The 25,779-nt window shown below is 39.2% G+C and overlaps 1 protein-coding gene across 2 annotated transcripts in view; it reads left to right on the top strand.

Moving 5' to 3' along the window:
- aplp1 (amyloid beta (A4) precursor-like protein 1) overlaps positions 1 to 23,985 on the top strand; it is a 39,330-nt gene extending 15,345 nt beyond the window's left edge. The window contains exons 2-17 of one of the 2 annotated variants that reach the window (XM_072460484.1): positions 8,369 to 8,548; positions 10,806 to 10,935; positions 13,162 to 13,274; positions 13,893 to 14,083; positions 14,529 to 14,752; positions 15,776 to 15,903; positions 16,197 to 16,271; positions 16,980 to 17,138; positions 17,657 to 17,785; positions 18,380 to 18,479; positions 18,893 to 19,060; positions 19,134 to 19,154; positions 19,294 to 19,349; positions 19,428 to 19,493; positions 20,085 to 20,228; positions 20,946 to 23,985. In XM_072460484.1, coding sequence (XP_072316585.1) covers positions 8,369 to 8,548; positions 10,806 to 10,935; positions 13,162 to 13,274; positions 13,893 to 14,083; positions 14,529 to 14,752; positions 15,776 to 15,903; positions 16,197 to 16,271; positions 16,980 to 17,138; positions 17,657 to 17,785; positions 18,380 to 18,479; positions 18,893 to 19,060; positions 19,134 to 19,154; positions 19,294 to 19,349; positions 19,428 to 19,493; positions 20,085 to 20,228; positions 20,946 to 21,044 — 1,983 coding nt within the window. In that variant the 3' untranslated portion in view covers positions 21,045 to 23,985. Of the gene's footprint in view, positions 1 to 8,368; positions 8,549 to 10,805; positions 10,936 to 13,161; positions 13,275 to 13,892; positions 14,084 to 14,528; positions 14,753 to 15,775; positions 15,904 to 16,196; positions 16,272 to 16,979; positions 17,139 to 17,656; positions 17,786 to 18,379; positions 18,480 to 18,892; positions 19,061 to 19,133; positions 19,155 to 19,290; positions 19,350 to 19,427; positions 19,494 to 20,084; positions 20,229 to 20,945 lie in introns of both variants that reach the window. The other variant, XM_072460483.1, reaches the window with a different exon arrangement.
- Positions 23,986 to 25,779: the final 1,794 nt, after the last annotated feature.

Raw genomic sequence — 25,779 nt, 5'->3', positions numbered from 1 at the left:
GAGTCAGGACTAAACATGGACCGGCCTCCTGCTGGTGCCCAGAGTCAGGACTAAACATGGACCGGCCTCCTGCTGGTGCCAGAGTCAGGACTAAACATGGACCGGCCTCCTGCTGGTGCCCAGAGTCAGGACTAAACATGGACCGGCCTCCTGCTGGTGCCCAGAGTCAGGACTAAACATGGACCGGCCTCCTGCTGGTGCACAGAGTCAGGACTAAACATGGACCGGCCTCCTGCTGGTGCCCAGAGTCAGGACTAAACATGGACCGGCCTCCTGCTGGTGCCCAGAGTCAGGACTAAACATGGACCGGCCTCCTGCTGGTGCACAGAGTCAGGACTAAACATGGACCGGCCTCCTGCTGGTGCCAGAGTCGGGACTAAATGAGTCAGGACTAAACATGGACCGGCCTCCTGCTGGTGCCCAGAGTCAGGACTAAACATGGACCGGCCACTTTGACTTACTTGCGAAACATATTGACCTCTCTCAGTTGAAGAGAATTACACACTGTACGTAGAATATCTCTTAGATTATCTCTTTATCTTTCTTTTTATTTGTTTGTGTTTTTAATACATATTGTAAAACACACACTTTGAAGACGTACAACTACAGTAGGCGGCGGCAATATAACCCTATGAATACCAACCGCCATAAAACACCAGGGAAGAAGAATATATAGTTAGTTAGTTAGAATGATTGTTAAGAATGACAGAGCGATGAGGCTCAGTGGTTAGGGCAAGCAGCACGGTGGCCAGCCAATCTGCCTCACAGCGAGAAGGTCCCAATTTAGTCCTGAGTGGCGTGGGTTTGCATGTTTTTCTCTGTGTCTGAGTGGGTTCCCTGGTCAACAATAAAACACACAATATCAAACTCCTTCTATGGAAGTCCTGACCAAGCCTAGCTCAAATCTGCAGATGAGGTGATCACTGAAGGACGGATCAAATGAAGTGGACAAATTCACTACGGGGACAATAGATAATTATAGTACAATAGTTTATCTTACTTTATTGACCTTACCTTAAAACATTGATCTGCTAACTCAGACTCAACAACCAGCTCCAACTCGGCAACACACTTCATGCAGCTTGTTTGTGATACCAGCACACATTGATAGGTGAGACGGAGCATCTCTTACACCTCTGCTCTTTTTGAAGTCCTCATTCTTTAATTGTCAGTTGTAAAGAAATGAACAGTGATGAAATGGCGGCCTCTGATGCACAGTGAGGTCTTCATAATGATGCACGGTGCTGTGTGTTGATGTGGCGTATGTGACTATGATTATATGTTTTTAGTTTTTCTCTACAGTCTGTTTGTCACAGAAAGAACATGAAATACAAATTGACCAAAGATCCTGTGTCTTGCAACCGTTTGAGGACAGAACACTCAGTACCATGCGTCATGATGACTCAAAATTAGCATTTGTTTAGCTGTGGGTGTAAGGGCGGCAGACGTGCGTGGACTTGCTCATCACAACTATCATAATTATAGCAAACACATTTCTAAAACGCCTCCCTTAATATTTCAGTGTGCATGTGACGGATGATGGCAGGAAGTTATACAGCTGGAAAAGAGGAGTTTCGTCCTTTATTCTCAAGCGGAAGCAAGAGAAAAAAGGACGTAAGCATGTATCTGTTGAAAGTTCTGTTGAAAGTTTGTTGTCCTTGAGTTCATTCTATCAACATTGCTATTTTTTAGTAAACTCATTGACCAATACTAATAATTCTGATACATTTGAATTGATGTAGTTGTTCAGCCAATAGTTCTTTGCTTATGTTCTTGAACCGTAATGTTAAAAGCCATATGTAATTCTAATTGTAATCAATTGTAATCCTTTGTTTTTGCCAAATCTTCCCACCCTTTTATTTCCCTTCAAAATAAACCGCAAATTAAAACTTATCATGCAGGTAATGATTGAATTACCTCTTGGGCTAAGTATAGTTTAAATGTACAGTACCAAAACTTTTTTTTTTAAGGTACTGCTGCTGGTGCTGTCACAAAAACATTCCTTTTGAGGCGTGTTCTGGTGGAGAGCAAACTGAAAACGGATCTATAGGCCAAGACTTCTGTTTCATCATTCTAGATTTGGATGAAAAGTTATTATCGTCCTGTACCCTGAAGAAAATCAAAAGTACCCTGCTCTAATGACCAGTATCCAAAAGCCACATATTGTAATTCCTGCTTGAATCTAAATGAAACTCCATTTTGTGGGGGGTGGTATTGTCCGCAGTTTGAGAATTAGATAAAGCCTGGTGATTATAGGGCCAGCTGCCCGCAGAGCAGGGCTGTAATCTGACTGATGAGGCAAAGTTAGAGACGGCAGCGTGTTCCAACATCTCTCCAAACAGCAGCCTCTACCGTAATGGCTGCTAATTAAATATTAAAACAAGATATTCTGCTTAGTACATTGGTTTACAACTCTGCATGGCGCTGTGGGCTAATAGGCTGCTAAAACCCAATGAAGTCATTTCCACTTTGTGCATCAGTTTCCTATGAATCGAAAATGAATGTCTTCAATTAGCCATTAGCGGGGGATATACTGTATAATAATGAGTGTCGATGCGCAGGGCTAACCTGCTCCATCCTCCCCTGTCCCCTCTGCATCAGGAGCCTGCCGACAGACTAATGCTGCCTCTCGCTAATAAAGACAGGCCACACCAGGAAGAGGCTTGATGGAACCTATGAATAATTAACTAATATGATTACAATGATGAATGCGCCCCGATCTATCTGGCCATTTAGCACTGGCCGGAGGAAGGAGCACTCGGCTGCGAAGTGTCAGTTAGTTTTTGTGTGAGTTTTGTTTGGGAGCAAAACAACAAATATGTGATGTATGAAGTGATTAAATGCAGCTTAGAATACTAGGAGCGAAGGCGGTGCCCTCCCCTCAGGAAGACTCTCACTACTTCACCATCTGTGCCGCAGTGAGACGATACAGTATCGGAAGGGCACAGTTTACCTTTGGGCTCTGTTTTGTCATTTCACTGCTGTGGCGTTGGCAGTGAGCCATTGAAATCAGGTTTGCACAAGACTACTTCACAGCGGATGTGAGCGCGTACAATAGTGTGTCACCATAATACAATTACAAAATCGATACTACTCTCAATTACTCAATACCGATTCGATACCACAATCATTGAAAATGCTCTTTATTTAACGTTAAATCATTTTAAACACAAAATAATAGTTCTTTCTTTATGTTATCATGTGGTAATACTTATACTAGTTCTGATAAAGTTACAATTTTGTCGATGTTTATGTTGCGATACTTTCTGAGTGTCTAGTTTGGATACCAGTTTTAGTATCTGATTTGTTATCATTTCCCTGCACACCACTACTAAGTTTTTATTTTTTGTCAGTCCCAAGCCTAAATAAATGGAGGACCCCAAAGTGAAGCCGTGCACACCAGTTTGTTTTATGAGTAGTTATGATTAATCTTGGCGACACCCAAAAGCAGAATAATCTTAAAGGTTTAGGGAGGCTAAAACGTTCTCAACTTCGATACTAAGGAAAAGACTCAATACCACATGGATGATAAAAAACACTGATTTTGATGCCGGACAATTGTAATGTGGCCACGTGGTCTTGTATTAGTTAGATCAAGACCATTCTAAAACTGTTCAGGTAATGTTTTGTCCTGTTTGTGTAATGTTTTTCTGCATTCATACTTGTTCAAAATATATGTAGTTTTGATAATAATTTTGGTATTTATTAGTGTAATTTTAATGATTTTTACATCACAGTTTGTCGGTTTGACCCCCTTCTTTCCAAACTGCCAATGTATCCGTTGGCAAAGACCTTCAGTTACCTTCACTAGGCATTTATCCTGAAAAACACAAAACTATATGAGAAACAGGAGGGCAGTTGAATGGGGACTCCCTGTCGGTGCTGTTTCGTTTTGTACTCTTTTTGTCGTGCACACATACTTTGGCCCTGCAGTGACTTCAACAGTGTGAACACCGAACAAATGACTGTAACAAATACAGGATAAAACAGAATTGAAGATCAATGCAGCGTTTTGTGTAATATCAAAGCAGATGTACCATGTGATGGCACTGCTCTCCGGGCTTTGAAGTACTGTACTTGGGGTGTTTGTGGAATCGCACGTCGCTGTGTGCACTTTGCCGGCTGACAAATGATTGGTGGACTCCTCCTCTCTGCTCCCAGCTCTGACTTACACTTGCCTGACAGGGCCAAGAGATTGCATCATTATGGGATGAAGTCATGCTGCAACATAAGGGTGGAACAGGTGCTGAAAATTTAATTAGGCCAGGGAGGATGGAGTTGTTGGGACATGTAAAACGACTATCCAGGCCAAAATCAAATTGGAAAAGTCTATTTACTGAGAAATTAAATCCATGCCACAACACCATGTCATAATGGTGCCTTATATTGGGTATTTAAAACGTGTCTTATGTATTTCTACCCTATTCCGGTTTGGGAGTTCAATTGTACTTCTTCTTAATTGTTTTGTTGGAGCCGATTTGATTGTGCATCCACCAAAGTACAGCCTAAATAGAAAACCTGGCAAGCTAAAAGATAATACATCACGGAAGCCGGGAGGAAAAGCAGGCGGTGAAAGGACCAAAAAGCCAATCAATGTCTGCAGCTTTACATCACCGGTTTGTTATTAATGGGGCAGTTTTCTGCAGTGGGCAGCTGCCAGGACCTGAGCACTCTGCCTCCTCAGCACTGGGACATGATATGTGGCTCCACTGCATCTACGCCTCTAGTTACCACCACATAATACTGAACCAGTCACTCTGTACTGTAGCTTTATGGTCAGGGTTTAGTCTTATTTTGAGCTGTTCTGAATCCTGTCCTGTAGTGAATACTGCAGAATGAATGTAACACAGTGTTTTTGTCTGCAGAAAATCCTAAACAGAAGGAGATTATGTCTGATGTCACTACACTCGCCAATATGTTCATCATTTTAGACTTTTAATAAGTGTTCTAGGGGACATACTGTTCTCTCATTTTTGTTTACACGTTTATTACTGATACAAAAGTACAATTAGTTTGTATATTTATTGCCAAATGGCACTCACAAACCTGAGTAGACTCTTCTTGGTGCATCTCAGGGACTCCCTCTGTGTGTTGATAATGGACAGACCAAACACAGCTGTCAGGAGGTTTAAATCTATAACAATTTGTAGAATTACACCACCAGAGCTCCAAATGTAATAATAACTACAAGCAAAGACAGGTCACGTTCTCTGACAGTGCCTGGATCAGGTGTGCGTAAAAATGTTTTTGTCGGACTGAGATCTGCGTGAACTTAAACATTAACTAAAAACGTTTTTTTTCATTTGAACAGTCCGAATTGAGTGTTGTAAATCACATACTGTACTGTTGCTTTGTGTCACTGCCTCGTGGGCGGAGGAGCCGTGGTCTTAAAACAGTGTTTCTCATTGGTGTTATCACAGGAGGGACATGTAATCTGGTCCCATCAGACTGTAGATGGGCGTGCAGCCTTGGAGAGCTGGAGGTCAGAGCTCGGGCTCCTGATGGACTACTATTGATTTAGCAGAACGTGGCGATACAGTTGCAGTCGCTCATCATTGATTTTGTGCAAATGCAGTAGTGAAGAGCAGCAGAATGAGAGCGCCGGGCCAGAGGGAGCTGCAGGTTATCTGCTCAAATATCCGGAAGTTTGTTTTTTCTTTGTGCTACTGACCTTCTCCGAGTCAAACAGATAACTATTAGATGTTTGTTGAGCTTCTGAAGTTGCTGATTGGGCAGCTCCTGCACAGCTTAGTCCCGCTATTTATTATTTCACAAATGTATTAAAATAATGTTTTTACCCTGACTGAGATAAACCACTTATAAAACATGTTCACATTAAAGCTTTGATTGCCCAAACGCTATTGAGCTTGACTCAATATTAATAATACAAATCCTTTGAAGTTTTCTTTTAATTTTCAATTGTAATTGTAATCTTCATTTTATGTAATTTAATGACAGAGCACAGTATTTGATTATGAGTATCTTCAAACATGGTAAGAGTGTCTTTTCTTTGATGGCCTCACATATTTCTGCTCTCCGCTCGTCCCTCCGGGCTTAGTCCACTGTAGTAATTGGCTCGGCAGCGTCTTGTATGTCGTCAGTGGCTCTATCTCTGTCAGACACATGAAAGGATTCAGCTACGGTACACCACGGCTCCGGGCTTCATCATTAAGGGGTTTTCAAGGTTAAAAAGTTCAGATTACATGCACTTTCTACCCCCAAATGTACCTGTCAAAAGGGAGATTCTTTTTCACATTCAGTTTTGGGGAAACTAGAGAAGATTTGCCCACCAGTTGGAACATGACCTGTGCATTTTGATATCTTTTTGACTTGTAGCTGGAAGGTTTTTGCCATTTTATATTAAGATTGAGATTTTTAGATCTAAACGTCTGGGTTAATATGGACCCAGATGTTTAACTTCTGTGAACAGTAGTTGTAGAAAATAGTTGCAGCCTCAATGGTTTGGTAATTGGTAATTTTTCCCGTTCTCTGCTATGCCCCTTTTATGTAGTGAAGTGGCTCACCGGTCAATGAGGCTGTATTAACACCTGACTCCAGTCCTTTCTGCTGTTTGTTCCTCTGTGTGGGGTCCCATGGGTGCCTCCTGAGCAGAGCAACATATCCTGTGATCAATAACAACATCCTAGAAGGCCAGAGGAGGCAGAGCAGGGGGAGCTGTCATTTACATACCTTCTTTTTATGGAAAGTCCCGGAGTCCAGTGCTCTCCAAGCTAAAAAGCAGTGGTTTATAACATTGAGCACTTACTACTTACAGCGCTACCTAATGTATGGCTCTATCTGTAAGACTATGTGGTTTGGAGCAGCTGGAGGAATCGGAGACGTTCCAAATATTATTGTTATTTTTTTATGTTTTAGAAAGCCCCAGTTCAACACTGTAGTCATTCAGGTTTGGATAATTTGAAGAAAATAAAGGTAATTTCTGCGTAAATTACTTTTTATATTTATCCATCCACAGATTTGCAATGCATTGTATGTTTAGAAAGGATTCTGTTCAGAGTGCTGACTGTGAAAGACTCCAGGAGCAATAACCTCTGAGAAAAGACTGAAATATGAACTGATAAACTAATTGTGTGTTTGTAGGGGTCTAAAAATTAAATAGCATTTGTGTTTTTGTTTTTTTTCGTCAATAAAAATACATGATATTTAGTTACTTAAATAATAGCAGTCTTCGCGATTTGATAAACTGTGGCAGAGATGACAGAAATAATTGTGTCTATTTTCTCTGTAATGTGTTGTCATACAGTGTTTCAATTGTCTATTAGGTTTAATGTGCAATGTCTTGTAATGTAAAGTTATGTCTTGTCTAGTAGAATGTGTTCGTGTTTTTACCTGCCTTATATGACAATGATGAAATTTAGCTATTGTGCTAACTCCTGCATATTTATGTTGAAGCTGCTGCTGATACATTGATTAATATGCACTTTCCTAATTCAAAAAATTGATAAATAAATACACTACAATATATTGTGCAGCCGTACTTCTGGTTTATTATACTGACAGCAAATAAACCCTTTTGGAGAAATATCCCTGCACTTCCCAGAGGAATATCGGACTCAAAATGTGAAATAAAACACATCTTTATTTGGTATTTTAGCTTGCACACATCTTTTATTTATTTTTCATTAGAGCTGGGTTTCGATTCAAATTTCAAGAATCGATTCGATTCCGATTTTTACGTTTCAAAATCAATTTTTTCCGATTCGATCCGATTTCGATCTGATTTCCGATTCGATCCGATTTCGATTCGATCCGGGGGTTAATGTTATTAAAAATGAAAAATGTATTTGAACCGTTTCCTTCACTTCATGACTGTGTAGAGAAGCAACATATTAAAACTAGTATTATATCAATATTAAACAGCACATCTTACAAGTATTGGTAGTTACTGATGGCTGGAAGACTGATGAAAAGGTCAATCTACCTTCAAGAAAGAGAATTCAGGACAATAAATGGAGGACATCATTGAGGTGACTACATCTGCACTGGGACACTAACCAGTGCATTATTATTATGCTTGAAAATAATTAAGAATTCACCCAAAAGCAGTTGCTACCAAAAGCATTTTTATTTTAAAACTGCTCACACACTGCCAGTACTGAAACTGGAAGTATAAAATGTAAACGTTGAGCATTTTCCCTATTTTTTATTTTTTTTTACAATTTAAAAAAAATAAAAAATAAATGTATTAAAAAAAAAAAACAATCTTTGGACGTACGAATCGATAATCGGTCATTAATATGCAAATCGATTAAAAATCTGAAAATCGATTTTTTCAACCCAGCTCTATTTTTCCTTATGTACCAAGGGACGTATTCTAACATAGATCTCTCTTTCTTTCTCTTTCCAGGCCCTTGTGATGAACGAGGTGAACGGGCCGAGTCTGTCTGAGCCTCAGCCACAGATCGCCATGTACTGCGGCCGCGTGCTCCTCTATATGAACACTCTGACAGGGCAGTGGGAGCCCGACCCACAGGGGCGCCAGGGCTGCTTCACCGAACACAGCCAAGTCCTGTCCTACTGCCAGGAGGTTTGTTAGCGCGGCCCATAAGACAAGCATGTCACAACGCAGACATTTCCCATCACATTCATTAGGCAAGGCTTGGAAAGTTTATTTGTAGAGCACGATTCAAGGCAATTCAAAGTGCTTCACACAGCAGGAGAAAATGCATTAAAATACCGAAATCGCAAAACGGTTTAAGAGAAGAGTACGAATTAAACCCTTTCAGTCAGTTTTTAGCTCAGATTTGGACATTGTCAGCGTAGAAGCCTGTCTCACATCTTTGGGAAAACTGCACTGAATCAGACAGTAGGGATGAGACCAGACACAATTATCACAAGATGAGACGAGACTTGGGTCCACGAGGCAAGATTTTGACATAATAGGCATTAAATAAATTGTGCGGTTCAGTTGAAAGATTTTCACCCTCAAATGTATTTATTATAGTTTTTATTTTTGCTCTTTTTATTGAATGGCTTTTTGGAACTTAGGCTTCTTAAAACGTGACTCACCAGCACTTAACCTTTACTTTGTCTATGTCAAATGTAGGGATGTCACAATATCAAACTCCAGTGTTATGAATATTGCGAGAATAAACGCCCAGATTTAACAATTAGTATGCACTGTCCCTGAAATAAATAAACGGTTATTCACGATTACTGAGATCATGGCACCTAACTGTGAAATCTTTTATTTTTCATGTTCACTATCCCTCAACTTTGTGACAAGCTTGACAAAATCTAACATTCTGAATGACAAAGTTTATGTTCTATAAAATGCTACTTCTAAAAATATCCCGTGAGATATTTCAGACTTTTTCAATAAAAATAACATAACCATATACCATAATAAGTCAGCTAAAAAAAATCCTACTTTATGTCCAAAATATGTGTAACATTAACAAATGTGGTTGGAACTAATAAAAAAAACTCATCATTGACTCATTTCTGGTCATTAAAACAAAATATAAATAGTCTATATGATTCTGTCATTTAAAACACTTGCATCAGGACTATTTTCCATTTCTGACTAACTACAGATTGGTTATACACAATACACTAATAATTTATAATAAATAATTATAATATTTATTTATTTACGTTTTCAACAGTACCGCCATTTTTCCTGTACTCTGTGTTCCTGTGAAAATAATTGCATGAATAATAGAGCTATGATGAAAGGATTCTTGCTCCCTCTGCTGGCCAAACCGTGCACATCATCCAGCAGTGACATTGATAACCTCCATAGAGTGTAATAGGATTAACTGCGACATTATGGTCTGCAAAGGCTTTCAGACAAAGTCCTTCAATTTAGCTCTACTTTTGTAAAGGAAAGCCATCTTTAGACTCCAGATCAGTTTCTTTATACCACATTATTATGGGTTTGTGCTTCCATTTTGACCTGGATATGAAATGAAAGCAGCACAACTTGAAGCTAACATATATTCTTAGCTTCAATAATGTTTTATTCAGTGTCAAAGATAAAATGTTGCATGCCTTTTTCCCTATTTGCCACGGAAGACTGGCTGTATGCCCTTGTGTGCACTGCTAAAAGCAATATCTGCAGGAGTTAAAATGACTCTCATTCAGAATATTTACCTGTATTGAGTAGTATTGGCTGGTATTGATCTGATCATTTTAGAGTATAATCTTTGCATTGACTATTCATTTCTTGTTGTATTAGGGTTGTCAAAATTATTGAAAATCTGATACTAATTATCAATTATTAATAATAAAACTAGTATTGAAACTGATTTGAAAAAGTATGAATACTTAATAATAACATAAACAAGAGATAATTTGACTATTACTGAACAGTTTTAGAATAATCTTGAGCTTTATCATCACTTGTATAAAACCACATGGAAACATTAACAAAGAAGTATTATTTTGTGGTAGAAATGACATGTTACTGTTTAAAAAAAACTTTTTTATAGTCTTCAACTGTCTATTTGTACTCTCCTAATGCAGTCGACTGCTGTGTCGTGAGTTCAAATCCCAGCTCTGATCATTTACTGCATGCCCTCCCTTCTCTCTCATCCCCCATTTCTCACTCATCTGTCCTGTCTAATAAAACCTCCTTTTAAAGGAAAAATAGATGTCTTAAAACGCCAAAACAAATCTACTCAAAACAAGATATTCTGAATCCAGTTCACTTAGATATCTTGTTTTTGCAGTGCACTACTTCTATATTACCTTGTGACTTTCTGATAACCTCCTCTGCTCGACCCTCTGACCTTTTGTTCTGTCCCTGTTGCTGTTTCTCCATTCTTTGCATGGACCTCCAGATGTACCCCAATCTTCAAATTTCCCACGCCGAGGAGGCAAACAAACCTGTCACCATCCCACAGTGGTGTAAGAAAGGCTGGGGCCACTGTCAGAACCGAGCCCCCATAGTGGTGCCTTACCGCTGCATGGGTAAGACAACACTCTACACACTAAAGCAAATGTCATCAAAGAAAGTACTTTATGGAAGACATTACAATCCTAAATAAGATGATAATAAGTGAAGAAGTGCTTGAATTAAGTAGCATTTATCTTGATTTGTGGATATTGTAACTGACTTAAAACAAGATTAAACAAGATTTGACAAAAGAAACTCAAATGTAACAAAAAATTCTGAGTAACTATTTTTTATGTGCATGATCTATCGTACTCAAAAGGTGAAAGATTAAGGAAAATTACTGTCGTAATTGGATATTCAGTTAGACCCACTATCAGCCGCTGTTGCTGTGGGAACTGGGTGGTTCCTCTGGCTAAATAGGGACTGAGGGACTATACTTTATTTGCAAAAACGCCATGTCATGCTTTACTTTAAATAAGAAATAGAAGTGCAATTTTTTTCTCTTGAAATCTAAAACAAGTACTTGTTCCATTGGCAATTGTAATTTATTACAAATATCCTCAAATTAAGATGATCACATTATCTTATTTATGATTGAAGATTTTCCAATTCCAATATTTAAGTGCAATTTTGCGGTTAGTGTGTTATTTTTTCAGGGGGGTGGTTGTAGACATAAATAGGCTTGGTTAATTTTTTTATTAATAATACATATTTTGATATAATTTACGTATAGTTTAAATGTGTTCTGGTTGGAGATCCACCAGAGTATGTTATCATCAGGTGTTTTTATTACAAAAACAAATCAACTGAAAAAACAGATTGATGTGTGCATCACTCTGACTTGAGTTTTACACAATATTAATCTGGACAAACGCTCGCCGAAGTAGTTGTAAAAAAGTTGTAACATGTTGAATATTTTAATCTGATTGACCCGCTTGTCCTCAAACACACGCAGCGCTTCTGTGTGCATCTTTTTTTAAAACAAAATTAATCTGCTAAAATAGGCCAAAGTACGTCTGTCTTCTTCGTCATGTCTGTTTAGGTTTGTCCTTTTGACTTCCGCTCAAACTACAATCTGTGATTGGTCAGGCCCACAGCAGCCAGGCTCAAACTGAACAGCACGACCAGATGGATTCTCAAGAGTTTGTGAAACAAATAACACAAGAATTAATCTGGCGTGAGCCAGATTACTACTCTTGCCAAACTTGATTTTTTTTCTGCTTTTTGCTTGTGACGAATTCAAAACTATTGGCATGCTTGGGGGAAAAAATTAAAAGTTTTGGTAATTCACATTGATCTATCGCTATTTTCTTTGTTAAATTCAAGGTCAATCTTATGCACAAAACACATCACTTATTTAATAGTGCCATTATTGCTCTAGTGCCATTATTTTCTATGGCTGCTCATCAATTGCATGTCCTAGTTTTAATTGTAAAAGAGCTCTGTTGTCCTGGACAGTTCAGCGGTGACAGACTGACAGACGTGAAGCATCACAGTGAATCATTACAAAACAATGCTTCAGCACAAGCATTTAACCGGCTGCATAACCACATTGTCTGTGTCGGAGCAAAAGGAATATTTGTTCTCTGAGTCGACAGTCCAAAAACATCCATGAAATTGACCATGCATTATTGTACATTATCCCTGTATTTGATTAAATGAAAGGATATTTTAGCAGGTGTCCACATTTAGCCACTAGAGGGACCAATAAGACAACTATGTACTGTGATTAGAGCCACTTCTCTTTTTGAATGACTTTTACCTGTGGTCTTCTATAAAGAGACAATAATAAAATAACTTTATCTGCAAAACATAAAATAAGCCAATATGTTGGATGAATTGTGATTACTCTCATGGATTCATCAAGTTTGTATCTTGAGTACCGGTATAAAAAACAATAATGAATAGCTCATCCAATCCATCAGAAACATGCTACATTGTGCTTGTTCATGTCTTGGTTGAGGTTCAGTTATTGAACCATGGGAATGGACTATAAAATTAACCACAAAATGAATACCACATTTAAAGGTTTAAACAATGATGCTGCAAGTTTGTTCAATTTACATGTTCAGTCTTCACGTTTTTTTAAATTATAGATAATATTATAATTGTTTTTTATAATCTACAAAATAACACATGCAATTATTATATCTTTTTTAATATACATATCTCCCACCTCTATCTTACGTCCATTATTTTCTAAAACACATTCTAGTGTTATATCCTAAACATTCTTGATTGAAGTCTTTTCCCTTGTACTTGGTATAGCTTTATCACCTCGGCTGTGTGTTTGTCTGCAGGAGGAGAATACGTGAGCGAGGCCCTGTTGGTTCCTGACCGCTGCCGCTTCCTGCACAAAGAGCAGATGGACATTTGTGAGAGCTACGTCTACTGGCACAACATCGCCAAAGAGGTGAGCGAGAGCAGAAAGTAAAGAGTATCAGCTAAATACCTCCTTTTCCATAATAATAGTCCCAGAGGGAGATAGTCATGGTGGCTCATGGTTCAGACTCTGGTCCTCTGAAGGTCCAGGGTTTGACTCTTGAACCTTAATGTTCTCCCCATGTCTGTGTGGGTCCTTCTGGGTAGCACTGACCCTGCACACAGAAATAACCCAGAAATAATCCTCAGTCTAATGCAACAATGTGCACTTTTGTGTACAGTTATGTGTACAGGAGGGATGTCACAGTCACAATAGCACATTTTTGTATCGCAATTATTGTGAGAAAAGGCAATTAAGAAAACGTTAATGTGGTTGAAAACACCGGATCAAAAAGCACATTTTACTTTTTGAGTATAGATTAAATCAAAATGATTTGTTTTTCTTTTAAAATTGTCATTAGTCTTGAGTTCTTACAACTTTGAATAATCATAATAAAGAATATATTTACATAGATCAGTTTCAATAGCAGATGGCACTGGACTAAATCTAAAACTTATGTGACTGTACTGGTGTATATATGCTCAGAGTGGCTATTCAACTGTCACTCCTTGCTACTGTGGATTTAAAATGTGCTGCTGTGTGTCCCAGGCCTGCACGGCGGACAATCTGGAGCTGCACAGCTACGGCATGCTGCTCCCATGTGGCGACCACTTCAGAGGAGTGGAGTATGTGTGCTGCCCGGGCCGGAGCACCTCCAACAAACTGGAGCTGGAGACTGGAGAAACCCACGCTCTGCCTGAGATCATCACGTCACAGAGCGGAGGAAGAGTCAACCCTGGGTAACTCACCTTCATTTTGCAGTGTATCTAGACTTGAAACAGAAAATCTGCTCTAATAGGTAGTGTTTATTGTTGCTACAGGCCTTTTCTGTGAGGACAAAACAATAGCAAAGTGTTTGTTTTTGAATTCTACAATGTGATTATGTAACTCTCTCGGATTGGGAACATGAGCCAGTGTTACAAAAGGCAAATCATTTATTTGAATCTCTAACCATGTCCATTATCCTTTTTTCATCATTTGAACCAACACCACAACCACTACAGATTAACAATAAGCCTATTCTTCCCTCATTGTAGCATTACATTAAAAAAATGTGCACTGTTGCCATAGCAATAAACAATTCAAAACAAAATGATATGCCTTTTGAATGATGAAAACGTTTTCTAAGATAATATAAATATTAACATATATATTAATAATCAAATCAAACTTTGTCTTCATTAGCGTCAAAGTCCCCGCTCCAAGCCCCTCTCCGGACCCCGACCGGGAAGAAGAGGAGGATGAAGTGGTGGAGGAGGAAGAGCAGGAGGAGGAGGAAGAAGAGGTGGAGGATGATGAAGATGTGGACGACAATGAAGAGGAGGAGGTGGTGGAAGAAGAGGAGGAGGAGGAGGAGGAGGAGGGAGCAGTCAAGGACCCAGAGGATTACGAGTACCCCATCGACTCAGGTCCGTACCAGACGTCCGACTATCAGGAGTTTATCTACAGTGAAAAAAGCCCCAAAGTCACTGCACCAGGGCCTCTGTCTCTGTGGGTCACCACCATGTGCAGTGACAGTCCTGTACAAGCAAGAGAATATATAGTACTTTAGGGGTACACGCCAGAATAATGATCATTTGACACGTTTATTACAAGACAAGAAGCAGAGAGTTCAGTTTGATGAAGATTATGCGGAGACAATTTAATCTCTGTTGGCCTCCTGTTAATGGAAGTGACACGCCAATGTCCAATATAATTATAGCAAATCTCCTCCTGTCCCAAAGTGCAAGTTCTAAACGCTATACAAATATACTGTACAAGGTAAAATAAATTAAATGCGATCACAATTATGGATAAAAGACATAATTGACATATCTGACATTTAACAGTTTACTACTTGCTCCTCGTATTTTTGTCGCCTTCAGTGGTTTGTCCAGTGTCAGCCCATTTGTCTGTCTGCCAAACCAAGTGATCTACCCCTTTCCACCTCTAAGGTTATCTAAGGTTCATCTGAGACGTCACACGCACATTTCAGTAGAACAGCTTAGCCCACCACCATCTGATGAAGATAAATAACTTTACTTCACACACAGAAGTTCACAAATACGTCTGTGAGCAGCTTATATTATATTTTTTGTGTTACTTTGTTGAAAAAAACTTTAGGATTGGCTTTTAGAGATGGGAGATAGTGACAGAACTGAAAACTATCTCAATTGAGGGTACAGTATAAGACAAATGTGACTGTACACTGCACACGCTTGTTGGATGGACTATAGCATATGTCAAATCCTTTTTTAAACCATAAACTATACATTAAAATTTAGCATATCTTCAAAACCAGATTGATAATATTGCCTATAATTCAATATATTGGCCACTTCTATTGGCTAGTCTCCCAGACACACGTTCCAAGTTGAAAGTGTGTTGTTCAGAAACATTAATGACAGCCGTCTGCTTGCGTGAGAGTAATGTTGTTGTTTTTGTGTGTGCAGTGACAACCCCGAGGCCCACGGATGGAGTTGACGTGTACTTTGAAAAGCCTGTGGATGAGACGGAGCATGCTAACTTTCTGCGCGCTAAGACTGACCTAGAGGAGCGAAGAATGAAGAGCATCAATGAGGTGGGCTCAGATCTGTAACAGCGCCGTGCCTGACTGGTCTCAGACTTGACAGTCCATTCATCCAGCTGCTACAAGAGCTACACTTTGACTCTCCTCAAATCTAATTTTCTGTACGACATTGCCACAGGCCTGTACATGGCGCAGTCGGAGAAGCAGATAAAATGGTTCACATATCTCCATAAGTGTCACACGAGGGCTACGAGGCATGACTTAAAGTTCACTGTTGTTCAGGAGATCGTATTTCAAGAAATATCGGGTTAGAATTATCTAATAAATTGCAATTGTGTTTTTAGATTATGAAAGAATGGGCTGAGGCAGACAACCAGTCAAAGAACCTCCCAAAGTCAGAGAGACAGGACCTGAATGAGGTAAGGTTGCCTCTGTCACGTGATACCCTGTTTACTAGAGGTATTCTGTATACATATTTGTAATTGCGTGATTTCCTGTAGTCTCGTGGTTTTCTCAGTGTACTTTGGGTACTGATACTTTGTCACATCATAGAGATACTTTAAGGAATAATAGGATTTTTGGCACCAAATCTGAGTCTCATTTCCTCGTGGCGTGGACAGCTGAGTAGTTCTCCCACATGTCAATCATTCCCTGTGTCCTACTGCACACCTGCAGCCTCATTCCCAGGAAACCATCACGTTTCCCTGGCTGCGCATGCGTGGTTTATATGCCAGTGTGTGTTTAGCAAAGCGAGCAGCGAGTTTCTTCAGTGTACAGTACAAAAATGGCCGAGGGACGACAGAGAAAGACTGTTCAAGCTCAGAAGAGATGGAAATCTGCGGAGACAGGAGATGCAATGCATCCGTCGCGCTGTGCGCATGCGCATTTTTTTTAAAAAAAAAGGGATAAACAGTCGCTAGAGTTCTCAAATTGTCGAAAAATCCTCAATTATTCCTTTAAAGCTTTTTACCAGCGCCACGCCCCCCTTTTGTTCGACTAATTGAAGTACAAGCCATCTCTCTATTTGACCAAGAATGTCTTTAGTCAACTACAGCCCTTGTGAACAGTAATGTTATTTTGAAATGTAATGAATTAGTTGAATCGTTTCACTTTTGGTTTCCCCTCAGCACTTCCAGTCAGTGCTGCAGACATTGGAGGAGCAGGTTGCTGGAGAGAGGCAGAGACTTGTAGAAACGCATCTCGCTCGTGTTGAAGCTATTTTAAACAACAACCGCCGTTTGGCCCTGGAGAACTACCTAACAGCCGTGCAGTCGAAACCCCCTCAGGTACAATAACAATACAGATTCTTGTGGTATTTAAAGATGCTCTATGTAACATTTCCGGTGGGTGATTCTGCGACCTGCTTGTCCCCTTTGAGAGTCTTGCTTTGCCTTGAATGAATTAATGCATTTCTTTTAAAATATCAATCTTGCATTTGTTGTTCAGTTACTGATGTTTCTACTTTTAAAAATACCTTGAGAAGTATTCTTACTGTGAGTAGGGTCACCTCAATGTGTAATTTGGCCGGGCAGCGTCATCTGCTTGTCTCCATGGTGGTACTGTAGATAAGTTTAATGACGTACCGTGGAACAGTCCAGGCAAAGCAGTGACATCTCCATGGTGGACGCTCCATCAGAAAAGTTAAGATAAGATAAGATAAGATATTCCTTTATTGTCCCACATGGGGAAATTTCATTGGTGCAACGCAGGTAGATACAGAGGTAGATACAGAAGAACAGGTTATAGGGCATCTTTAATGTACCATTGTATGTATTGTTCATGTTTTTTTCTTTTTGTCCCGCAGCCGGAGCGCGTTCTGCAGGCTCTGAAGCGCTACATTGCAGCAGAGCAGAAGGACCGCAGACACACGCTCAGGCACTACCGCCATATTGTGGCTGTGGACCCTCAGAAGGCAGAACAGATGAAGTTTCAGGTTAGCCCTAACATCTGATAAATACATGTACATGTAATAAAATGTACCTAGATTTGTAAGAAGATAAGTGATACATTTCACTCTTGTTAAACACCTGTGAACATATAATAAAGTGTAGAGAGCAGGTTCCATGTGTGCATGAATGAAACATATGCACATACAAGCAAATATTTATGTTCAGCTTCCTGTTTATGAGGCTATCCTGTGATATCTTGAGCACTTTTGCCCATGGTATAATATTTCATTTTCATCACTCTGAAACCAATGGATATACAGTATTCTGTTGGTATTACAAGGAGTAACATCCTAAATGGCACAGGTGGTGACATTTGGGGGAACTTGGTACAGGACAGTTTAGTTTATAGTTTAGTCTTTTGACAACTAAAGCATATCTCAAAAATGGATTTTAGTCTAGGACAAAGGGTACAAATTACTGATTGATGGTTATTTTTTGTGTTCATTTAAATCCAAATTTGTAAAGGACAAACCAAATTTGCATAAAGAATGAAAGCTTAAGCAAGCATTTTCGTTTTTCTTGAAAATTGACTCATCATTTGCCCCAGTTTTGTAATACGTGGTCAAACTTTTGCACAGGTCTACACTCACCTCCATGTCATTGAAGAGAGGATGAATCAGAGCCTTGCACTGCTGTACAAAGACCCCACACTGGTCAAAGAACTACACAGTGACATCCGTAAGTACCATTACTCACTCTCATATGAGTGTAAATGTTCTCAAAAACATTGAGTCATCAAAGATTCAAGCCCACAGCACACATTTTTAACATAGGAACAAACACGGGTTTGTGTGAGGATTTCAAGACATATTTTTTAATGATAACACTGTATATCATCTATTTTCATTGAAAACAGTGAATGAAATGATGTCAAATAACACAAAAACATTTCTCAGATCTTAATTTGCTTTGATTTTAAAATGTTTTCCGTTTGAAATTTCCTTTCCCAGTGGGGGTCCTGGGTTTGTGGCATGGTTTTTTTGGGCGGTCCAGGCTTGAAATGTTTGAGAACGCCCAACCTAAATAATTAAACCAGTGCTAATGAATGGTTCATAGGTGTTTGATAGATGTTTGCCTTCTTGACTCTACAGAGGAGCTGGTAAAGGCTGAGTTAGGGGACATCAGTGAGCTCATGACCACTTCTTTCTCTGAGACTCGCACCACTGAAGAGCTGCTCCCGGCCGAGAGTGAAGAGGTGAAGGACGACGAGGCAGAGGAGGAGGCCGCGTTCCAAAACAGGCCCTATCCCCCACGCATAGGTACAGACACTTCAACCAGCAGTGTTTACGATGTGAAATCAGTGCTATTCTAACTGTTTTTGTCTATTTACAGACCTGCAGTCTAATAAGAAAGGTAAGCTGTTATTAGTGTCATTGCTTTATTGTTAATGTACATTTAGAGGTGGGCAAATCATTTCACTCACCAATGAAATGGTACAATTTCCCCAAAAAATTTCTACCCATGACTAAATGTGGTCCTTTGTGTGCAGTAGATGAATATGACGACAGCACATCTGAGAGAGGCACTAACTACGAGTATGAAGAAAAGGTAGAGGCAGATTCTGAACTTTTCATCTTTTTTGAAGTTAAATATAGTAGAAGTCTTATGTCTCTGTTGTTTTTTCAGCGCAACACCTCTGCTGAACTCAAGCTCCTCGACTCCAAGCCTCCAGAGATCGAGAGAGATGAACTGGTGAGACTGAATCATTTGCAGACATTTAAAAACATGCATAGTTCTCCTAAAGTGCACTGCGTAACGTTTGTGGTACGATGTCACTGTCTCCATGGCGATGTTACTGCTTTGACAGTAATGTCCCACACACAGTCTGACATTTAACCTGTTCGTCTCGCTTTTATTGAATTTCAAGGTGTTTTTTTGGCTGAAAAATACCTTGACCATTCTTAGTGTGAGCGAGGTCGTCTCTCCATAGATCTGACTTGTAACTTTGCCTGGTACTTATTGTACCTTTTAAATAGTGTGTGGGGCTACTGAAGAGAAACTGTCTCCTAATGTACCAGACAAGTGCACACTCCACCCCTTGATACGGGACGCCATAGTTTAGGTTAACTAGTGCCCATTAAAAAGAGAATTTGCTTAAAAATAAATTTAAAAAGTGCAGAATTAATACTTCTCTGAAAGTTAATCCTCTCTTTCGCTTCCTTTTGATTGGTTTCTAAATGTTAAAGTGATGATGCAATATATAGAAGTGTTTCAACATGATCTGCCGGCTGATATTTACACATAAGTAGTGTGTCTGATATGTTTTCTCTTCACCCTTCACAGCAGCCCGATGCCCTGGAGACATTTAACCGTGGGGCGATGGTGGGGCTGCTCGTCGTAGCTGTAGCCATCGCCATGGTGATGGTGATCAGTCTTCTTCTGGTTCGCAGGAAGCCGTACGGCACCATCAGCCACGGCATCGTTGAGGTGCGACTTTCAGATGGTTTACTGGACATCGTGTCACCGAACTGAAATGAATTCACAGTGTAATCGTCAATCAATAGAGATCTTCAAATACATGAAAACAATACTGAAGATGAGATTAGACGAGAGAAGATAAGAGTTAATTATTAGTTAATATTATAATTCGTCCCACAATGGGGAAAATGTTGCAACAGACAATTCCCTAATATATATAATTTTGCTTAAATCTAATGATGTTATTACCTGTAAACATGCTGAATCTCATCTCACCATGTGTGCTCTGTAGGACATAGAATAGGACAAACAAAATGTAAATATTTAGAAAAGGTTTTATATTTGAATTGTTCAGTTAATAAATATTCCAAGCACATATATTTTTACTGATATGATTATATTGATTATTTACTACTAAATTATATTTTAGGATATACTGGATTTACATCAAACTTAAACCAAATGTATTATTATATTTGAAATTAAAATTGTTTTCTGAATCTACTGTATAATGTTAGCTTATATGAGTTTCCCAATTAATAGAATTACTAACATACTTGAATATAGATAAAATACATTAGACTTAACTGTTCAACGTACAAATAGATTATTAAATGTTTATTCTTAGTCATGCAAGAGTCAGAGCCTTCACAATGGCTTCATGTGCTTTCTAAATGTGTGTGTGACATTTAGCCTCTGATACTATGTGATGATTTTCCGCCTCAGGTCGACCCCATGCTCACACCAGAGGAGAGACAGCTCAACAAAATGCAAAACCACGGCTACGAAAACCCCACGTACAAATTCTTTGAGCAGATGAACTGAAGAGGTATCAATGACTGAGGCTACGACGAGACGTGGCCAAAACGCCCCCTACGTTCAGGTGGTGTTCGGACCACTCTCTGTGATTGACGGCAACTTAAAGTAACTGCTTAGAGTCTGGGCTGCGACCCAAACCCATTGTAAATGACCAACAAACTCATCTATATCCAAATGTGAATATTACCAAACCCTCATCACCTATTGTCATGATAAAGTCCATTCTCCTTTCCATAGCGTGCCACTTCATTTCATACACCCCAGAAACAAGGGAAGGGCAATAAATCGGTCGAAATATCAAGATATTGGATAGTTTCCCAGTTATTGATATTGGCTGATATAGTAAATTTAGCTGATATTTGGCACCGATATTTTTCTAAGCTGTCTCTGTGTACCTATGTGTCCTCAGTGCATTGGATTGTCTTTTTTGAACAGACTAATTAGTAAAAAATTAAGCAATCAGGTCCTTTGTCGGCACAATCATGCAACATATTAATTTATATCTCAACCAAATACATGTTGTCATTATTTCAGCAAAAGTGAGACAATAATTTGTGAATTTTACTGTAACTTAACATACAACTGTGGGCCTTGCTATGGATTTTAAAACCTTAACATTGGTACCTGCGAATATCTTTTATTGGTCACAGCAGCAAGAGAAATATCAGGAGCCCATATCGGACCTTCCCTCCCCAAGACATCTGTCTATCAAAACCAAATCACTCCGGTGGCATGACTTGATCAATTGTTCTCTGCAATCTGAAGTTGAGTGCTGCATTATGCTTTATAGTATTTATTTTTAGTAGTAATATCTTTGTTCAATCGTTCCACGGCGAGATATAGACCTATTTATCAATGTAGATGAGTGCAAGTTCGATCCTGCTGTCAAAGTCAATCAGTGGAGGTTATGTATATGTTTTAACTATCATTTCCCTCCATTGGAAAATACTGTAAAATTGGGACACTGCGAATGGAGATATTTACTTTTAATGTGTGAGGTGTTTATGGTCACTGGCTTTAATTGAGTACACTGTAGTTTAACTATGTGTCGGCAGTGCGAAAAGCCCTCATAAAAAAAGACTACTTATGCGTTGGTGACGTTTTGATTGCTACCTAAAGACCTGTATTCAAGCAGACGTCTGTTTTAATTTAACAGAAGCATGACAACTCGGTGTATGATGCTGCCGTATTTATTTGTGTTGTTCCTATCCTAGCTTTTAACGAGTTCGGGAAAATTGTCACGGTTTTCAAATGGACACTGTAAATACCGTAAGATACTACTAATAGTTGTAGACATTTCTGTTCTTAATTTGCAGTGGTGTGACAAGACATTAAAAAAAAAAAAATTGTGCATTGTGCTGTTATGAAGAGGAGAAACATTTTCCTAACATGGCTGATTGAAAACGGACTGTTGTAAAAACCAGCACAAAACGACGACACAGTTACTGCTTTCTGAATGTATTTGAGGTTTAGAAACTCCATCTTCTTTTCAGTGATCTATCGTTGACCCTAGTTACTATCCAAACCGCTTCCCCAGTAGCAGCCTCTCCATTCTTTTAATTACACTGGGGCATTTAGCAGCAGTGGCTTTTGGGTAATTGGCAGAGGAGGACAAGGTCATACATACACGACTCTACTTTGAATGTTCGCACTGTAAAACAAATTCGATTGCTCTCGTAAGGGGCTCATTGTAATTTGTCACAATCTTGTCAAGCAGCTAAGAGGGAGTCCTCCTTTCTTTGGGTAATCTTTTAGCTTTTGTGCAGTAGGACTTTATGACAATTGAGTCTCTTGATATATACTCGGATCACGGCATAATACGGTAACCCACTCACACAAAGACAAAGAGATTGACGCAGATAACAGATGCGAGATGTAATAGATAGCGAATGAACATGTAGTACTTCTATGTGTTTTAGCAGGAAATATGAAAGGGACTGGGGTTTTTTTCTGGTCTGCAGCAACGATCAGTGGTAAACAGCAACGACGAGTGTAGTTCGTGACAGATGCGCAGTTGCAGACGAAGTTGGCGTATGTTGTGCATCGACGTTGCAAAAGAGTGGAGAGGCGACAGAGTTACACCTGATCTAAATTCACACATTCAAGGGATGTTTGTACCATGTCCTGTTGCATTTTCTCTCCGTTTATCATCCTCATCCATTTTGTATTTCTCTCGTAAAAAGGCAGGTGGAAGGTGCATCACAACGCTCAAAGAAAGAGTCACTCACTCAGTGTATAAATTGTAAAGCTAGTGAAAGAAAACCTGTATGTTCACGGTTTACGTCCATGATCTTGTACTACTGAAATCATAGAGGAGAATAAGCTTGCCTGTGTTTCCCCAAAACACTAAAAGGTTTCCTACCAGCATTTAACAGACATAAAGAGGTGTGTACTGTAGTTACCAGACCACTATTGTATGTCTCTTGAGTAAATCTTGGCCCTTTTAAATCCCTAATCAACTAAAAACGAAATATTAACCAGGATTTTAATTGCTGCATTAATGCCTTTTTCAATGATGTGTTTTGGATGTATTTTTTTCTGTATTTTTTATTTGTATGTAATAATCATTTTTTTTGGGTCATATTTTCACATATAGTGCAATTTTAGAAACTTGCGTAATTGACATGTTTGATGATGCAAATTTACTGTGTGGTATATAAGGCCTAATTGACAAGATTTGGCACTAAGCACAACCAAATTTGTCCATTTGTGTTCATGTGGTTCACTTTTAACAACACTGTCTGATTTCAAATATATACTGCTTTAGACGTAGAAGCATCGGTGGTATCATGAGAAGAACTGATTTTGTTTTTATTAAGATTAAAAAAGGGACAGACAGATATTCTAATTTGGTAAAATGTTCTCTGTTGTGTACCTGTATTTGCAAGCAATCGGAAGTATAATACTGGTCAAGCTAATTAATAGTAATAAAATAGATGACCCATTAGACATCGTGTGTGTCGTTATTTACCACTTTACACTGTTCATCTCTGTGTGGTTCTCTTTAGCGCATGGAAGGTTTTCGTGTTCTTCTGATTTGATAGTTTGATGGGATGATACACGTGGTAATTATTTCTCTTCGTTTTACACCAGTCTAGTGGCAGTTTGTAAAGGGGAAAAGTAACCTGGAGTTTTAAAAAGGAGTCTCCCTATGTCATCAATACACAATCAAAATACAGCAACAATTTACGCACATTTTTCTGGCAGTTTATACATTAATTTAAGGACTTGAAAATGAAGAATAACTGCAAAGGTTCGGACGGTAATAGTTATAGAATGACCTCCTGCCCATGTCCAACCAGGCAGTCATATTAAAAACATCACTGAATGGTCAAACTAAGGACAACAAGGCGAGTTTTTTGTGAAATCTTAATAAAATATTGACGTTTTAGTAAAGTCGGTGGTCATGTGCACGTCAATTTCCCCTTGATTGTTTAGAGCAATTGTGCTTTAGTCCTGGTTTGGTTCTGTGAAAGCAGCACAGCCCCGATCAGGACCTGAGGGTGGCATCCAGATATTTTCTTTGGTGGTACCAGGTGTGAAAGGTTTGAGAGCCGCTGAGAGAATGAAACCTCGACAGTTTGAAAAGGGGGTGAGACGGGGAAACTCTTCTGCTTACTCACAGTGGAAAGTCAACTTTTTTATTTCCAAGATTTCCCCACAAGAATACTTTGGAAATAGAAACTTATTGTTTTAGAGGTGTTAATTTTGTACTTTTCCTACTTAATGCTAATTGTGTTACTAATATGTAATCCTTCTTGGTAGCTTATGAAATAAAGACAAAACATTGAAGCAAAATTGAATAAATCATTATCAGTGAATGATTCATAAAACCAGACTAATGTTTTGTGTGAGTAGAACATAGTAATGACCTGGGCTCATTCTGGCTGAATATCAGTCTACATTTGACGTGGTTTTGACACAGTTCTCAGCAGAAATCAGTCAGTCTCCTCCTCGCCAGAAATTACTGAGAAGCTCTGAGCCCTGCCTCAGGCCAAACTAAGGTTCACTTGTTCCAGACCACAGGAGTGCCGGGTAGTCCTCCTTACCCTTTTACTGTGAAGTGGCTGTACAGTGAAGCCTACAGAGCACATAGTCATTCTGATAGTGGTTCCTCTTAAGTCTGTTGCTCACTCACCACTGTGGTATTATCACAGTCTCACATTGCACATTGCACAGTGTGGATCAGTAGCACTTTGATTCATTCAACAAAACAACAATATGAAACTTCTTTGTTTGCAGACTTTAAAGTCTTTTTTTTGTATGACAAACCTCACTGCGTGCGACAGGCCTATTTAAATATGTGTTGGCTTCATTCTTTGGTAGTGTGTGTAGGTGCTTGATTACATATTAATATGGAGCATCTTTACCATCAGTAGAGACACGGTGAGTAAGCTCAGTTCAGGGGGGTCAGACACCGCTCTGTGCAGGGGCAGGTGCACTACACATATTACTGGTAGATGCTGCAGTCTCCTTCCATGTAACACCACATGACATTTAGAGCTGCTGTCATGGTGATAGTTTGGAGAGGAAATATGAGCTCAGTCCAAGGTTTGACTTCTTCATTGCAACAACATCAATGCACAATGAAAAGATGTGTTGCAACTTGTGTGATAGAAGTGTGAAAACAAAGTGCGCTTTTGACCACCGATGAAGTCCGTCAAAAAATATTCAGTTATAAATAAGTGTGATTCATACTGAGTCTGTATAATAATCACACACCTTAATAAAGAATAGTGAA

The sequence above is a fragment of the Eucyclogobius newberryi genome, unplaced genomic scaffold, assembly GCF_026437365.1.
Source record: "Eucyclogobius newberryi isolate DKJ021-1_F unplaced genomic scaffold, fEucNew1.0.hap1 SCAF_3, whole genome shotgun sequence".
NCBI classification, from domain to species: Eukaryota; Metazoa; Chordata; class Actinopteri; order Gobiiformes; family Gobiidae; genus Eucyclogobius; species Eucyclogobius newberryi.
Note: the sequence above shows the minus strand (reverse complement) of the source record. Positions and strands in the feature narration are given on the sequence as shown.